General features: G+C 47.6%; 1 protein-coding gene across 6 annotated transcripts in view; it reads right to left on the reverse strand.

Moving 5' to 3' along the window:
- Window positions 1–18,188, reverse strand: part of SORBS3 (sorbin and SH3 domain containing 3) — a 60,943-nt gene extending 42,755 nt beyond the window's left edge. Inside the window, exons 1-7 of one of the 6 annotated variants that reach the window (XM_073588920.1) lie at window positions 17,565–18,186; window positions 17,382–17,483; window positions 15,835–15,993; window positions 14,331–14,391; window positions 11,895–11,979; window positions 9,628–10,114; window positions 8,811–8,906 (exon numbers count right to left, since the gene is read on the reverse strand). In XM_073588920.1, the coding sequence (XP_073445021.1) occupies window positions 8,811–8,906; window positions 9,628–10,114; window positions 11,895–11,979; window positions 14,331–14,391; window positions 15,835–15,993; window positions 17,382–17,468 (975 nt within the window). In that variant the 5' untranslated portion in view covers window positions 17,469–17,483; window positions 17,565–18,186. Of the gene's footprint in view, window positions 1–8,810; window positions 8,907–9,627; window positions 10,115–11,894; window positions 11,980–14,330; window positions 14,392–15,834; window positions 15,994–17,381; window positions 17,484–17,564 lie in introns of all 6 variants that reach the window. The other 5 variants (XM_073588917.1, XM_073588915.1, XM_073588916.1 and 2 more) reach the window with 5 other exon arrangements.
- Window positions 18,189–18,556: the final 368 nt, after the last annotated feature.

Consider the following 18,556-nt stretch of genomic DNA (forward strand, 5'->3'; position numbering starts at 1 on the left):
GCATCGATCTGGTGGAGTAAGTGGCAGTATGAGAGGCACCTGCCGATAACGTCTTGGGCCAGATACCACGGGGAACCGATCTGGTGGAGTCCGTGACCGTGCCAGTATGAGAGGAACCTGCCGATAACGTCTTGGGCCAGATACCACTGGGCAATGATCTGGTGGAGTCCGTGACCGTGCCAGTATGAGAGGGACCTGCCGATACCACGTCTTGTGCCAGATACCACGGGGCACAGATCTGGTTGAGTCCGTGCCAGTATGAGAGGGATCGGCACTACATTAGGCAGGATGTTGTATTGCTATGGCTGATCAGTGCAGATAGAGGCCTATGTGAAAAACATCACATGTATCAGAGAATTCGTCCCAGCAGAGAGATTATCTGTCAGTCTCTGGCAGCCATACAAGTGTGATCTCAAAGCCCTTGGCAGGCAGACACATGCGGCTCTGCACTTACACAGAGGAGCAGCCGGAAGAACCTAGGTCTCCATAGAAGATCTAATAGGCCCACTATAATGTGCCATTAGTGCCAGTGGAGCCAGCCAAAGATGTCCCACCAGAGCCTTCTGCTAAGACACTACAAATGCCAGTCACAGCACATTGTAAGTGGCCCCCCAAGTACTCACACATCACAAGTATCAGCCCCTCCTAAAGTCAGCTCTCTAGTAAAATGCTGGAGCACGTTTTCTTACAGCTCTGTACTGTGTCGTCCCTCCGTGATACATCCTGGAAATCTGCGAATACATCCAGAGGACTAGCCTGATTGCCGAATGTGGAGTCGGGAAGGAATTGGCCCCCTAATATGGGACAATTAGCATCATGAGGGTTTTACCTTCCTCTGGATCAACATGTTAGAGTATAGGATGATGGACTTATGTCTATTGTCAACCTGAAAAACTATTAAATACTTATTATGATTGGGGATTACTACTATTTGCTTTGTCTTAAGGGTGTGCGCCTCTACAGAAACTGACACTCATCACAGTAATTGCACAGAAATCAGACTGCACTCTGATGTCATCTGAGTGCAGTGCGATAGTTTCCATTAAATACTGAACGTCTGAACATGGCGTAACACCTTTATTGTCAGTTTATGTGTACATTTCCAGGAGGAGTAACAGAAGGAGACAGAATGTAGAATTGTAAAGAACGATGCTCCAGACCTGTTGCTTCATGATCATAATAATGGCTACTGGAATTTTATTTAGTCATATCTGAAAGGAACTCAGGACGTAATACAATGGTAACTGGGAGCACAATTTGCTCCAAATCCAAAAACAACAAACAGCCAGTGAGTCAGAAAAATACACGTAATTTTATCCAGCCCAATGTGTGCAAATGCCAAAACGCACTGACTGCAATATACAACAGCGCGGCCCCTGTCCAAGTGCTGGAGATGATGCGTGTGGCAGTGGGGACCCCCGTCCGAGTGCTGGAGATGACGCGTGTGGCAGTGGGGGCTCCATCCGAGTGCTGGAGATGACGCATGTGGCCCCCGTCCGAGTGCTGGAGATGATGCCTGTGGCAGTGGGGACCCCATCTGAGTGCTGGAGATGACGCGTGTGGCAGTGGGGGCTCCGTCCGAGTGCTGGAGATGACGCGTGTGGCAGTGGGGGCTCTGTCCGAGTGCTGGAGATGATGCGTGTGGCAGTGGGGGCTCTGTCCGAGTGCTGGAGATGATGCGTGTGGCAGTGGGGGCTCCGTCCGAGTGCTGGAGATGACGTGTGTGGCAGTGGGGGCTCCGTCCGAGTGCTGGAGATGACGTGTGTGGCAGTGGGGGCTCCGTCCAAGTACTGGAGATTATGCGTGTGGCAGTGGGGCCCCCGTCCGAGTGCTGGAGATGATGCGTGTGGCAGTGGGGGCTCCGTCCGAGTGCTGGAGAAGACGCGTGTGGCAGTGGGGGCCCCGTCCAAGTACTGGAGATTATGCGTGTGGCAGTGGGGCCCCCGTCCGAGTGCTGGAGATGATGCGTGTGGCAGTGGGGCCCTCCATCAGAGTGCTGGAGATGATACGTGTGGCAGTGGGGCCCCCGTCTGAGCGCTGGGAATGATGCGTGTGGCAGTGGGGACCCCGTCTGAGTGCTGGAGATGATGCGCGTGGCAGTGGGGTCCCCCGTCCAAGTACTGGAGATTATGCGTGTGGCAGTGGGGCCCCCGTCCGAGTGCTGGAGATGATGCGTGTGGCAGTGGGGCCCTCCATCAGAGTGCTGGAGATGATACGTGTGGCAGTGGGGCCCCCGTCTGAGCGCTGGGAATGATGCGTGTGGCAGTGGGGACCCCGTCTGAGTGCTGGAGATGACATGTGTGGCAGTGGGGTCCCCCGTCCGAGTACTGGAGATTATGCGTGTGGCAGTGGGGCCCCCGTCCGAGTGCTGGAGATGATGCGTGTGGCAGTGGGGCCCTCCATCAGAGTGCTGGAGATGATACATGTGGCAGTGGGGCCCCCGTCCGAGTGCTGGAGATGATGCGTGTGGCAGTGGGGGCTCCGTCCGAGTGCTGGAGATGACGTGTGTGGCAGTGGGGGCTCCGTCCGAGTGCTGGAGAAGACGCGTGTGGCAGTGGGGGCCCCGTCCAAGTACTGGAGATTATGCGTGTGGCAGTGGGGCCCCCGTCCGAGTGCTGGAGATGATGCGTGTGGCAGTGGGGCCCCCGTCTGAGCGCTGGGAATGATGCGTGTGGCAGTGGGGACCCCGTCTGAGTGCTGGAGATGATGCGCGTGGCAGTGGGGTCCCCCGTCCAAGTACTGGAGATTATGCGTGTGGCAGTGGGGCCCCCGTCCGAGTGCTGGAGATGATGCGTGTGGCAGTGGGGCCCTCCATCAGAGTGCTGGAGATGATACGTGTGGCAGTGGGGCCCCCGTCTGAGCGCTGGGAATGATGCGTGTGGCAGTGGGGACCCCGTCTGAGTGCTGGAGATGATGCGCGTGGCAGTGGGGTCCCCCGTCCGAGTACTGGAGATGATGCGTGTGGCAGTGGGGCCCCCGTCCGAGTGCTGGAGATGATGCGTGTGGCCCTCCATCAGAGTGCTGGAGATGATACGTGTGGCAGTGGGGCCCCCGTCTGAGCGCTGGGAATGATGCGTGTGGCAGTGGGGACCCCGTCTGAGTGCTGGAGATGATGCGCGTGGCAGTGGGGTCCCCCGTCCGAGTACTGGAGATGATGCGTGTGGCAGTGGGGCCCCCGTCCGAGTGCTGGAGATGATGCGTGTGGCAGTGGGGCCTTCCATCCGAGTGCTGGGGATGATACGTGTGGCAGTGGGGCCCCCGTCCGAGTGCTGGGGATGATGCGTGTGGCAGTGGGGCCCTCCATCCGAGTGTTGGGGATGATGCGTGTGGCAGTGGGGCCTCCCATAAGAGTGCTGGGGATGATGCGTGTGGCAGTGGGGGCTCCGTCCGAATGCTGGGGATGATGCGTGTGGCAGTGGGGCCCTCCATCCGAGTGCTGGGGATGATGCGTGTGGCAGTGGGGCCTCCCATAAGAGTGCTGGGGATGATGCGTGTGGCAGTGGGGCCCACCATCTGAGTGCTGGGGATGATGCGTGTGGCAGTGGGGCCCCCGTCCGAGTGCTGGGGATGATGCGTGTGGCAGTGGGGCCTCCCATAAGAGTGCTGGGGATGATGCGTGTGGCAGTGGGGCCTCCCATAAGAGTGCTGGGGATGATGCGTGTGGCAGTGGGGCCTCCCATAAGAGTGCTGGAGATGACACGTGTGGCAGTGAGGGGCCTCCTATAAGAGTGCTGGGGATGATGCGTGTGGCAGTGGGGCCCCCGTCCGAGTGCTGGGTATGATGCGTGTGGCAGTGGGGCACTCCATCCGAGTGCTGGGGATGATGCGTGTGGCAGTGGGGCCTCCCATAAGAGTGCTGGGGATGATGCGTGTGGCAGTGGGGCCTCCCATAAGAGTGCTGGGGATGATGCGTGTGGCAGTGGGGCCTCCCATAAGAGTGCTGGGGATGATGCGTGTGGCAGTGGGGCCCCCGTCCGAGTGCTGGGGATGATGCGTGTGGCAGTGGGGCCTCCCATAAGAGTGCTGGAGATGACGCGTGTAGCAGTGAGGGGCCTCCTATAAGAGTGCTGGAGATGCCGCGTTTGGCAGTGGGGCCTCCCATAAGAGTGCTGGGGATGATGCGTGTGGCAGTGGGGCCCCCGTCTGAGTGCTGGAGATGACACGTGTTGCAGTGGGGGGCCGTGTTACAGATTTTGCGCTGGGACCCAGGAGCTCCGGTGTAGGGGGAGGACTGCAGATTGTTGGTTGTGATCCTACCTAAATAATTAATAAATAATCCCGTGGAGGCACAGAACACCCTGCGTCCGCAGCTAATGCAGCATTTGGCATTCAAGCATGTCGGGAGTCCTAGTTTTGCAATAGCTGGAGAATTACTGATTGGAAACCATCGCTTCATAGACTACATGAACAGCGCTAGTGATATCTCATGTGAGTCATCACCGTGATGGAATATTACAAATATTCAGATACCAATCACATGGCAGGACAGGTATGCTTACCTCCCATCTTTGAAAGACAGGAAAGTTGGACATGTATTTTGGTGCTACTGCAGGTTTTTTATAAGCCAAGCCCATCCACCCAGTACGGTGCTCCAAGTATACAGTATGATGCGCTAAGGTTGCCCCCACACACAGTATGATGACCCCATAATGCGTTCCCTACAGTGCGTTACATAGATTTAAAAAAAAGGTTGGCTTTTTTTTCATATCACAATCTGTATTAAAATATCAAAACTAGAAATCTTGCAATTTTTATACAGGTCACTGGGTAATTTTAGACTTGTCCTTTCAGGAAGACTTTACAACAGGCTACTTATCAACAAAGGCAGGACTGCAATGACTGTAACACCACTATACACAGCTGATACCACAGGATCCACCAATCACAATAGGTGATGTCACAACTCAACACCTCCTGTACAATGACTGATAACAGAGGATCCACCATTCACAATAGGTGATGTCACAGCTCACCTCCTCCTCCTTCTGTACAATTGCTGATAACACCTCTATACTCAGCTGATAACACAGGATCCACCATTCATAATAGGTGATGTCACAACTCACCTCCTCCTGTACAATGACTGATAACACAGGATCCACCATTCACAATAGGTGATGTCACAGCTCACCTCCTCCTCCTTCTGTACAATGACTGATAACACCTCTATACACAGCTGATAACACAGGCTCCACCATTCACAATAGGTGATATCACAGCCCACCTCCTCCTCCTGTACAATGACTGAAAACACCTCTATATACAGTTGATAGCACAAGGACCATCACTCACAATAAGTGATGTCACAGCTCACCTCCTCCTTCTGTACAAAAACTGATAACACCTCTATGTATAGTAGATAACACAGGATCTACCATTCACAATAGGTGATGTCACAGCTCACCTCCTCCACCACCACCCTTGACAATGACCTTTGCACACCATCATTAGATGCGTTAATACAACAGATAGGGTCAGAGTCAGATTATCGCTGCTAATGTACATGTGGATTTCCTGAAAGAACTGGAAGCTAAAGTCTAAAAAAAAGCCCCTAGTGGCCAATGTAAGAATTGCAAGATTTGTATTTTTTTTTTTACTACACATTGTGGTATGAAAAAAAACTGTTTCAAAACAGATTTAACCGAGAACCTATTCTGTATCCATTGGCTGCAGGCAGATACAGTGAGAATCGGGACATGTCACCTTCTTGGACAACTTTCCAAATTCTGGAAAGTCCTGCTGGATCGGGGATGGCTAGGAGATATAGGTTTCTCCTTGCTAAATAGACAAACATCCAAGTAACTGTGTTCCATTTTCTAAAAATCATCGGACAAACCATTGCCAGAATCTGATTGGCTGTCCAGGGGAGCTGTCCCCTTATTCCTCCCTTGGAATAGTGATATAGCGTACCCTTTTTTCGTACAGCATTGATACACAGACATGGCAGCGCGGCCTCTGTCCTCTCCTAGGGCCCAGAGTGCAGAAGAACAAACTGTTTACTAAGGGCATGTTCACATGGGTCAGATCGGCAGAAAGCGAACCCAGCACGTAGTTACTGCACGATCCAGAGCAGAAACCCACAGATTCCTGCAATAGTTTCATAGTTGATAAGGCTGAAAAAGAGACACTGGTCCAATAAGGCCAAGCTGTGAGCTTAACATTTGCTTGCCAATTTTACTGGAACATCTGAGAGACTCTCAGAAGAGGAGAGAAGGAGAAGAGGAGAGAAGGAGAAGAGGAGAGGAGGAGAGGAGGAGAAGAGGAAAGGAGAAGAAGAGGAGAGGAAGAGAAGAGGAGAGGAGAAGAAGAGGAGAGAAGAGGAGAGGAGAAGAAGAGGAGAGGAAGAGAAGAGGAGAGGAAGAGGAGAAGAAGAGGAGAGGAGGATAGGAGAGGAGGAGAAGACGAGAGGAGAAGAAGAGGAGAGGAAGAGGAGAGGAGAAGAGGAGGAGGAGGAGGAGAAGAGGAGAGGAGAAGAAGAGGAGAGGAAGAGAAGAGGAGAGGAAGAGAAGAGGAAAGGAAGAGAAGAGGAGAGGAGGAGAGGAGAAGAGTAGAGGAGGAGGAGAAGAGGAGAGGAGGAGAGGAGAGGAGGAGAAGAAGAGAAGAGGAGAGGAGGAGGAGAGGAGAAGAAGAGTAGAGGAGGAGGAGAAGAGGAGAAGAAGAGGAGAGAAGAAGAGGAGAGGAGAAGAAGAGAAGAGGAGAGGAGGATAGGAGAGGAGGAGAAGAGGAGACATCCTGAGATTTGGGAACAGTCAGATAATCACCCCGCCACTAACAAAAACACCCCAAGCAAGGCTTCTTGTGAGGGCCAAGATCCCCATCATGGCTATCTAGTAATCCCCAGGACGCCGACCTTATCCTAATGAAGGGTGGGCAATTCATATTCCGGAGGGGCCACATGAGAAACCGTGACTGTTGTGGAGGCCGAACCAATAGGCTGAAATTCTGCTTAATGTTAACATATTAATTATTATTATCATGTTATGTTAATATTAACTCTATCACTTAATATTGAGCAAAATTTAGTATGCAGACACCCCCTATAAACTGTATGAGCCCCCACGGCACCCTATGTACAGTATGTCCCCACAGCCCTCCAATATACTGTATGAGTACACAGACCCCCTATATACTGTATGTGCCCGCAAAGCACCCTATATAAAGTATGAGTCCCCACAACCCCCCCAATATACTGTATGAGTACACAGACCCCCTATATACTGTATGTTCCCGCAAAGCACTCCATATAAAGTATAAGACCCCACAGCTCCCTAGAGTAGATATTCCTTGAGTACACACAGACTCCCTATATACTGTGTGTCCGCACAGTCCCCTATATACAGTATAATTCCTCACAGCCCCACCAATATACTGTATGAGTAGATACAGCCCCCTTATATTCAGCATGAGCCACCACACAGTATGATTCACATGGCCTCCCTATATACAGAATGAGCCCCCACACATCCCCCTATATACAGTATGATTCCCCTCCTAGCCTCCCTATATACAGAATGAGCCCCCACACCCCCCTATATACAGTATGATTCCCCTCCTAGCCTCCCTATATACAGAATGAGCCCCCACACCTCCCTATATACAGTATGATTCCCCTCCTAGCCTCCCTATATACAGAATGAGCCCCCACACCTCCCTATATACAGTATGATTCCCCTCCTAGCCTCCCTATATACAGAATGAGCCCCCACACCTCCCTATATAAAGTATGATTCCCCTCCTAGCCTCCCTATATACAGAATGAGCCCCCACATCCCCCTATATACAGTATGATTCCCCTCCTAGCCTCCCTATATACAGAATGAGCCCCCACATCCCCCTATATACAGTATGATTCCCCTCCTAGCCTCCCTATATACAGAATGAGCCCCCACACATCTCCCTATATAAAGTATGATTCCCCTCCTAGCCTCCCTATATACAGAATGAGCCCCCACACATCCCCCTATATACAGTATGATTCCCCTCCTAGCCTCCCTATATACAGAATGAGCCCCCACACATCCCCCTATATACAGTATGATTCCCCTCCTAGCCTCCCTATATACAGAATGAGCCCCCACACCCCCCTATATACAGTATGATTCCCCTCCTAGCCTCCCTATATACAGAATGAGCCCCCTATATACAGTATGACTCCCGACATGGCCTCCCTACATACAGTAAGATCCCACAGATAGCCGTCCGATTCACTATACGAGCCCTCACGTAGCCCCCTATATACAGACACATCTCACACACATTCATACATCTGCCCCAGTCTTTGCGGTGTTCACTGATGCTCCGCACAGCAGACACGAGGTAGTGACGTCGTCACGTCTGCTGTCTCGGTCGCAGACTCTAACTTGTGGATGAAGGAGCCGGCTGCTCCATCCTCCCTCATTGCATTCCCTGCTAGTGGTGACGTCAGGCGGTGGAGGGCAGCCCCATAGGGCTTCCCGTGGGCCGCTGTTTTCAGCCCTTCGGACCGCACTTTGCTTAGGTCTGTCCCATTTTCTCGATCCACCAGGAGGCAGAAATGCTCTTCAATGTGTAGTTTGTAGTGTAGATCATTGCCTGGGAGCGCACAGATTAGCTGCAGTGTTCTCGACGTGGCATCAGCGCTGCAGACAATATCAGACATTAGTAGCAGAGGCAGAGACTCAGTGCTGGACCTAGGGAGGATGAGTAAAGCATTTTTTCCAATAGTAAACTGAAGCCATGGAAGAGGTGTTTTTCCAAAATTGAAAAACCCCTGTAACCCTATGGATTTGGCAGCAGAGACTTCCAGCTATGGTGGGCTTGGCACCTCTTACCTCACACTGTTCTAGTGTTGCTTCAGGATGTTTTCGTGCGTCCAGGTCTTTGTTCAGGTCCTCTGTGAAATTAAGCAAATCCGTTTCCAGCTGCTCCTGTCAGATAATGGGAAGCAGATATATGAGGAAGTCTGTAGAGTAATGCACCTGCCAGGAATTTCTCTAAGTATTCCCCGCTTTGGTGTTCAGTTTCATTGCAGCACCTCCAGAGGAGAAATCAGGCATTACACCTTTTATATTGCAACAATGAGATGTATGGACATGCCGAGTGCTAACCTGATATATCTAGATAAAATAATTTTAGATGAGAAAGAGCATGTGTTAAGGCCCTATAAACATTATGTAAAAGTGGGCTAAACCCACTGATTTCAGCAGAATCGTCTAACCATCTAATGCGTATGTGGCTTCCTGACTCTCCCCTGACACATTACGTTGAGTGAGATAAGGACAGGGGAGGTGAAATTCAATCATTTGGTCACGTTTTTTGGTGGGGACATAACCCATTGCCAGAATCATAGAATCGTAGAGTTGGAAGGGACCTCCCGGGTCATCTGGTCCAACCCCCTGCTCAAAGCAGGATTCACTAAATCATCCCAGACAGATGTCTGTCCAGCCTCTGTTTGAAGACATCTATTGAAGGAGAACTCACCACCTCTCGTGGCAGCCTGTTCCACTCAGATGATTCTGGTATCGGCTCTCTTACAAAACACACATACACTTGTCCAATCTGAGCGTTCCTGTGTATGGGGGAGTTGGGAGTGATAGATGACTAACATGCATGGCCTTCTTAAGTCCAAAAGATACAAGGTTTACTTACTAAGACCCTGGAGGTGGATCTCCTGGGTTCCTTGGAGGTGGGACTTAAGACGGGTGTTCCGGAGGTAGAACTTGCTGATGAAGGATATTTAGACTTTTGCTTAAGACTTTGAAGTGAAGTTGTTGCCTTATCATTTTGTGAAGTGTTGGATGATGTTTTTTGCTCTTCACTGGTCCTGGAAAACGCTTGGCGAGACTTCTGGGTGTTGTAGATCTCTGACGCGTGTGTGGTATTGGAGTTATTGATAAATTGTGACACTTTCGAGGAGTAGTTTGGGGACGGCTGGCGAGACGATGAATGTGGCAATGTAGTAGCTCGTAATTTTGAGGAATCTGAAGATGTCGTGACTTGTAGGGTGCTGATGGCCACGTTCGGTGATTCCCTAATCTTGGACTTTACTGTTATATGTAAATGTGAAGTCTCTGGTGCTCTTCTATTGAAACGATCCTCGGGCTCAGGCTGCCCGTTACTTTCATCTGTTCTAAACCTATGACCAGAAAGTAAAAAATATCAGCAATTTTTCTAATGAAAAAAATGGTAAAATGCACTTGGAATAAATGATGCCTGATCTGATAATTGGTCATAAAGCTTTGGATTTTCTACATAACTGAGTAGTTGGAAGATTTCCTCATGACAGAATAGTATATATTGTGTCACCTCTCACTTCTTATATCTTGAATCTTCAGAATATTGAACAAAGTATTACTAAGGAAATTGGCGTAGATGTAGCTTCGCAGAAGGAGCAGTCGCATCAGGGTCCTAATGAGGTCCAAGGACCTCTGTGACACGTACCAATATTTTAAATGGCACATATTAAGTGGAGATCCTATTACATATTCTGCCCTGGAGCCTTGGAGCTTCCAGTTATGCCATTGACTAAGGATACTTTACCATAGTCAAAAGTAAGGTCCTAAAAAAAAATTAAGTTCCTAACTTCCAGTTTGTGGTATCCTGGCATGCGGAGTGAGATCTCACAACCCTCCGCTGCCCCGCTCACGGTGAATAAGCGATCTCACTCTTTGCACTAACTGACCGCTGTTGTCTACTTTACTTACCTGGTACTGAACGGTAACATCATTAGCGCCGTTACCAAATTGGTAACAACTTGTGGATTCCCATTTTGCTTGCTTGGATCCTGCAATCCAGAAGTTACGGCTCAACTACACCTACAAAGTTGGACCCTTTCGGAGGACATTAGGGACCCTTCTGAGCAATTTTGTCAATGGATGATATTTAGAAAAATCACCAAACTGGTGTTGCCCACTTTTTTTTTTTAAAGCATCCCCAGTTTGGCGATAGGTCCTCTTTAATGTAAAGGGGTTGTCTCATAAACAGCATTTATCACCTATCCACAGTACAGATGGTATATGTATGATTGATTGGGTCCAGCTGATGGACCCCACAGATCCTTAGAATGTGCGACCTAAACAATTCCTTGTGAAGGGATCAGTAGTGGCCATATGTGATCACCACGTCTATGGGCAATAAATGGAGCAATGGTTGCACATGCTCACCACCTCTCGAGTCACGTGGGGAAATTTGGGCCTTCCGATCTCAAGATTGGTTGGGAATTTGGTGATCTAGAGGATAGATGACAAACCTATGATCATTTGGGTCTGGCTCCTATGACCCCCATCGATCCTGAGATTAGTTGGCCTAAAAAAATACTTGTGAACTGAGCTGTAGTGAGCATGTGCAACCACCACTCAATTAATGAAGAAATGGTTGCGTAAGTTTGCTAGCACATCATTCACACAGGGCACAGCGATCATACATTTACCACCTACCCTATGGTTATAGACAACCCCCTTAACTTCCCTTTTTAGTATTTTTTTTACACAAATATAATAGATAATCTTATTCTAGCTAACGTTTACAATGTGGGTTCTATCGATTAAATATGGGCTCTCAAGGCTTTTCCGAAAGTCATGACAGGACAATGTTAAGAAGTTGACGCGTTTGGACTTACGGTAAGTGGAAACGCGTGACTTCTCAACATTGTCCTGCCATGCCGATTATTTTATTGGAACCTAAATAAAGACAAAGATGTTTTTACCGGAGATGTCAGTTTTTCCTTATTGATATTGGACCTAAGTGTCTACCCTGGCCGACAGGTGTCCTGGACCTCTGGATCTATATGCGGTGGTGGAAACACTATATGGGTGAGCTACCAAAAACTTTTTTTGCTGTACTTTAGACACCATTTTTCACCCATAATAATAAAACATAGACATGTAAAAGTCGGGTATCAGTAACAAATCACTTACTTCGAGTTATTTGATTGAGTAAAAGGTTCTTTATGGTGATCTTCTGATTTTGGCCAGTTACTGTCACCATCACTTTCCTCAGAATCTGGAGAAAACAAAAATCTTATGTGCAATTTGTTCATCCAATGAGTATATGGAACAAATACAGTCATGCAGGTATAGAAGATAAAATATTCATCCTAATTTTTTTCCCTCCTTAAAGGTGTTGTCCGGTCTTCAGCTTTTAGTCTACTATGTGACTGCAGACTTGTGAATCCCCTCACATTGCGTGCACTGTGCACTGTGAGGGTTCGCCGGCACTGGGAGCGGGCTGTCAAGTGACCTCAAGTATGTGATTTGCATACAAGCGGTCATGTGCTGACTAGTTGGACGAAACCTTCCTCAATACACTTATACAGGCTAGTCAGAATGTGGCCGGAAGTATGCAAATCATATACCTGTGGTCACATGACCGCCCGCTCCCAGCGCCAGCACCTGAGAATTCCCACAATGCATATTTCACACAATGTGAAGATTCACAAGTCTGTAGTCACATACAATTACTGCTGACTTGTAGCATAATACCAGACAAGTCCTTTAACTTATTCCTTTTATATCCTACAAAAAATGCGAATGTAGTTGCCCAGATAATAATTATTTTGACCCCTTTGGTTACGGGTGCCCGACGGAGGCACATAGATCCTTTTTCACATGGATTCCATTTGTTCCTAAACCACATATGTCAAACTGTGACAAGGAGGGTGAGTATATTTGGCCTGCGATGGCGGGCGAGTCCCCCAAGTATATTTGGCCAGTGATGCCGGGTGGGTCTCCTGCCTGACATCGCACTTTCAACTATACCAGTTTCCTTGATGCCAATACAATTGAAAGCAATGATGGAGGAAGGAGCGTCAGCTAAGGCTACTTCTCCCATCATTCTCCCTCTGTGTCTGATGTCTCAGGGCAGCGGGAGCAATGACGTCATTACAACGCACCCGCTGTACCAAGATATGCTGTGGATCTGAAGACACCAAGAAGAGCCTGGAGCAGTGGGGAAACGACAGAGGTGAGATTTTATTGTTTTTAAAGTAGGGTCTATTATATTGTATGGAGCACTATGTGTGGCAATTACACTGTATGGAACACTATGTGGGGCGCATTACCCTATATGGATCACTGTGTGGGCCCTTTATATTGTATGGAACACTATGTGAGGTCATTATACCGTATGGATCACTATGTGGGGCCATTATACCGTATGGAGCACTATGTGGGGCCTTTATACTGTATGGAGCACTATGTGAAAACCATTATACAGTATGAAGCACTATATGAGGCCATTATACTGTATGGAGGACTATGTGGGGCCATAATACTGTATAGAGCACTATGTGAGGCCATTATACTGTATGAAGGACTATGTGGGGCCCATTATACTGTATGGAGCACTATGTGTAGCCATTATACTGTATGGGCAGCATGGTGGCTCAGTGGTTTGCCTTGCAGTGCTCGGGTCTTGGGATCAAATCCCACCAAGGACAACATCTGAAAGAAGTTTTCATTTTCTCCCCGTGTTTGCGTGGGTTTCCACCAGGTACTCTAGTTTATTCCCACATTCCAAAGACATAGGGAATTTACTGTATAGAGCACTATGTGGGGCCATTATACTATATGGAACACTTTATGGGGCAATTATTACTCTGTATGTAGCACTATGTGAGGCCATTATATTGTATGAGGTACAATGGGGGGCCATTATTCTGTATGTAGCACTATGTGAGGCCATTATATTGTACGAGGCACTATGGGAGGGGCCTTATTCTGTATGTAGCACTATGTGAGGCCATTATACTGTATGGAGCATTATATGAGGCCATGATATTGTATTGCGCACTATGTGAGGCCCTTTATACTGTATGGAGCACTATATGAGGCCATTATACTGTATGGATCACTATGTGGAGCCCTTTATACTGTATGGAACACAATGTGATGCCATTATATTGTATGGAGCACTATGTACGGCCCTTATACTGTATCAAGCACGATGTGGGGACAAAATATACTGTATGGATCACTATGTGGGGCCATTATACTATATGGAGGACTATGTGGAGCCATACACTATTTGGGAATTACAGTTGGAGAATCTTATGTGTCTCCATGATTACAGACTACAAACAGATCCTGTGTAGTCTGATCCTACTGCTTTTCTTTCTTTCTTTCTTTCTTTCTAATGGCAGTGGATAACAGGTATTATGAGCCACACCTGCTTTAAAAAGACCATAAAAACATTAAAATATTACATAGTAAATAAAAATACTTATATCTCTGCAACTGAATGGCAGATTAAAAAAATGAAATACTCAGGACCAGTAGGGTAAAGAAAAGAAGCAAAAAGGACCCACTTCTGACAAGATGACAGATCCTCTGTACAGAACATTGACATCCACTGACCTGACATTTGGTGCAGAATCTTGTACATGTTTTTGTACCATTCCCGGGGCTTGTCAACACTCTAGAAGAACACAAAGGACGTTAAAGAGTAATGGTACTCTCAAAAAAATTTTTTTAGAATAAGTCGTCACATGAGGAATGATACTATTTCTGGCTATGATATAACCTGTATTCTGCATTTTTTACCAGTTTTTCCCATTGAACGCTCTCTCGAATAATGAGGGATAACCGCCCTCAATCCTGTAGAAGTATGCCCTGAAATAGAGCAGTGGAATATAAAATGGGGGCTTCTCTATCCACAAAGAAACTCTACAGGATCAGCCCAAGGGACCATGGCTCCAGCTGGAGGAATACATATTTGCTGCACTGCCCATAACCATACTCACAAAGATTTTTGGAAAACCCTGGTTGGGACTATAGAATATGATGTAGCCAGCTGGAGCTGGATACACGTGCTACAGTCATGGTATGTATCCGTTGTCTGGAGGAGCATCGGCTGTGACTGCAGACTATACTGGCGGGAGATACAAAAGCTATGGGACAAACAAAAGGTGGGAGACAGTGGGTATGGTAGGGGGGCAGTCGAACTATCGACCCTGGGTTGGGATCTTGTGGACTGGGGGCACTGCATTTTGGCCATCTACTTGGAGTTGCTGTAAGACCATGGACGTAAGAAATAAAAAACTGGTTGCATTGTTATACTGCCTAGGTGATTATTACAATCCACAACCTCAGATCCTCACACAGAGCATAATGAAGTGTGGAGGCAGAGTTATCTTTCAAGCAGCATCCTTCCCATAGCCTGGAAGATCTCATGTACATAATTGGATAAAAGTAGATTTCTCAACAACAAGGCATCGAATATCAGGCACACAGGTAGGACTTTTTTCAGCAGTTTATAACCTGTATGTCCATAATAATAGGTTAGATCACTCAAATGTGGTGACAGATTCCCCTTAACTTAAAGAGCGATGAGAAATATTGTTTGTTCTTGTATTCTATGATGTAATCTTCAATAAAATAAGTTTAAAAAAAGCGTAGCCCTTACATGAATCCCCACCCCACACCAGGGCCATACAGTGATGCCACTTTGGGCAAAATCAAATACTAATGTTAGTACAGTATATTACAGATTAGCTAAATGCTTTTTTCATATTTTGCTGTTCTTTCGATTTCAAACAGATTGTTGTGGATCCCCACAAATTGCTCAAAAACACCTTGTGAAGTGCACGGGTCCGGCCTGAGCATGCACACCGAGCGGACCAGCTTTCTATGGTATCTGTACTGTGTGCCCACTCAGGCAGGAGCACACTTCTCGGGTGTTTTTCAGCAATCGGTTGGGGTTTCAGGACCAGGACCCCCAACGATCTGCTTGCAATTGAATGAGCCCACTCTGGATATATTACATAGGAATTTTAGGGCAAGTATTGTAACGTTGCAGTAGCCAGGTTGGAGAATAGTGCATAATATAATGGACATATTTAGTGGAGCACATGGGACTTACAGATCTGGAGGCGAAGGGCATCCCATCCTCATCTGTTGGTCCAATGCCCTCATAGCGAATCCACCGCCTCTCTATACGTGGGCTTGGACTGTCCTGACTGTCATCAGTAAGGACCATTGTGGCCGTGTAGAGGAGATCGCCCTGGTCAGAGCTGTCCTGCTGAGTAATATCATGGCAGAGTAATACTGGGTGAAATCAACATGAAATGTCAAGATGAAATCAGTGATCGCCCAAATGATCATTCATGTGAATAATTGTTCCTGATTAGTGATGAGCGTATGTGCATGGATAAGGAGTTATCCTCCATGCTCGGGTGCTAACCGAGTGGTTTCAGCATCCTCAAATATCATGCTCGAGTCCTCACGGTTGCATGTCTCGTGGCTGTTTGATAACCGCAACACATGCAGGGCTTGTCTAACAAACAGGAAATCCCTGCATGTGTTGCAGCTGCCGAACTGTCTTGAGAAATGCAACCGCGAGGACTCAAACATAATATTCAGGCATGACGAAAACATTGGGTTAGCACCCGAGCATGGAGGATAACTCCATATCCCAGCACGCTCGATAATCACTACACATCATTCCTATGAAACGCTCACAATAATCGCTCTATGTACTCATTGATATAAGTAAATGCCCCCCTCCCCAATCTAGTAGCTATATAATCGGCTGGTAATTTTTTTTTGACAATTTATTGGACATTTTAAAAGCCCCTTTAGATGAATATTGAAGAGAAACTAGATCTGATTTCTCCAGATAGCTCCGGCTCGCTCTGCAACATGGTGAATCCAACAAGCAACCTACGGCCCCCTCATAATTGCTCTCAGGGCACAAGAAGTATCGGTCCAGCGTTCGGTCAGACGGTGTTCTGCGCTGGACCTTCTAATGTGGAGGGGGTACTATTATTCCTATGGAGACTTTTAGGGAAGACAATGCTACATTGCCTTTTACGGTTCATATTAAGTCATGGTATAATACTAAGGTCATACGTCATCTAACGTCTCGTCACCACCTGCACTAATAGCTTCAAGCAGCGCCCAAATAACGTCGTCATAAATAATTCTTCACTGAAGGAAAAGGCATCATATGGGGTTGAGAATAAAGTGCGGAATTAGGAACGCACCCATTAGCCATATCTGCTGACCCCAACACCAATAATGGGGGTCCTAGCCTATAGGGGAAATACACTGTCAATTTCAGGAATTATGGGTTGCTATTCCAATATGATAAGTAATTAGTCTTCTTACGACAATCAAATCTGGCTCGGTTGTCTGGAGCCAAGATCCCCGGAGATCCCATCCAACATTGACATTCTATGATTCTAAGATTGTCTCCGTCAGTAACAGATCCTATCGGATCATATAGTAAACCACATATAATAACCTCTGAGGTCGGACCCTCCGATGAGAAGTGCCAACAGGAATGTTAATCTGATTGCTCTACAGCTTTGTATCTATGGGCAGGTTTAGCTTTTACTACATATTACAATCCAGACATTCCTGACATGAAACACGTAAGAGGACTGTGACTATCCCATCCCACCTTACCGTCTGTGAAGCCCCCCGGTTCTGTTTCCTCTGCAGGTGAGGGGGGATGAAGTCATCCAATGATAAAGGCAGTTCAATGGTGTCCATCCCTTGCAGCGCCTCCTGCAGGTGGTGGTAGAATACATATATGAACGTTTTGCCAAACCATAGGGCGCTATGTGTTTCATATTGTAGATGTCTCACCTGTGCGCATACAGCTCCTATATGGGATTTCTATACAAAACGTCCGGGGCTCGTGATCTTACGCTACCGTCCTGAAGGGGCACCACTCCATTACGCCAGACAAATCGCCCATGTCACAGTCCTAAAAGATCTCTGGACCCACAAACACAGAAAGTATCACAGCAGATGTCTATTCTTCAAAGTGAAAATGTACCGCACTATAGTACTTGAGCACACCCCATAGTACTGTACACACACCCTCCCTGCCCAGCTGGTGTCACACAACACTCCCACCCCCTGAACTCTGCCCTAACAGCCCAGATAACTAACAGCAAGGGAGGGAGGCAGGAAGGATCTGCAATACCAGGTGAAGGCAGGGGAGGCAGGTAGGCAGGGGTGACAGGCAGGGGAGACAATGCAGGAGAGGTACCACTGCAGAGGGGACATGTGAGCGATGGAAGGAGGAAAGGAATGATGGAAAGTGGGAGAAGGAGAATGCGCTGAAGAATGTGTCAGGGAGGAGAAGCACAACAGTGACTCAGTGGAGAGAAAAAAAAAGAAGTCCAGAAACTCTCTGAGGGATAAGCCTGGCGAAGGAAAGAATGACTGCAGAGAGCCAGATCCATTGTAAATGAAGATAACAGAGAGCAGTAGAGCAGAGGTTCTAATTACCGCATGGAAAACTTACACCTGCAATGTTCTACATCCACGTAGCATAAAGTTGCCAAACCTTCAGCATATTAGGTAATTAATTGCATCATGCGATTACACAAGATTCTATTAAAATACACAGCGGTAATTTCCATCATCAGACCTGTCATTCATAGCAGTAGGTACTCTGCAAGTGCCATACACTCCTGCCAAAAAAGTTAGGAGACTACAAATTTTGGTTGTCGCGCTTTGCTGCTTTCATGTTTTTAGATCTTGCAGTCGGAAGTTTCTATGGTTAGTGGAGTACAGTTGTCAGCATTTCATACGTTTTTACACTTTATTCACAAACATGTGGTACTAGC

Source organism: Dendrobates tinctorius, unplaced genomic scaffold, assembly GCF_039654945.1.
Source record: "Dendrobates tinctorius isolate UK_male_01 unplaced genomic scaffold, ASM3965494v1 ptg000104l, whole genome shotgun sequence".
Classification (NCBI taxonomy): domain Eukaryota; kingdom Metazoa; phylum Chordata; class Amphibia; order Anura; family Dendrobatidae; genus Dendrobates; species Dendrobates tinctorius.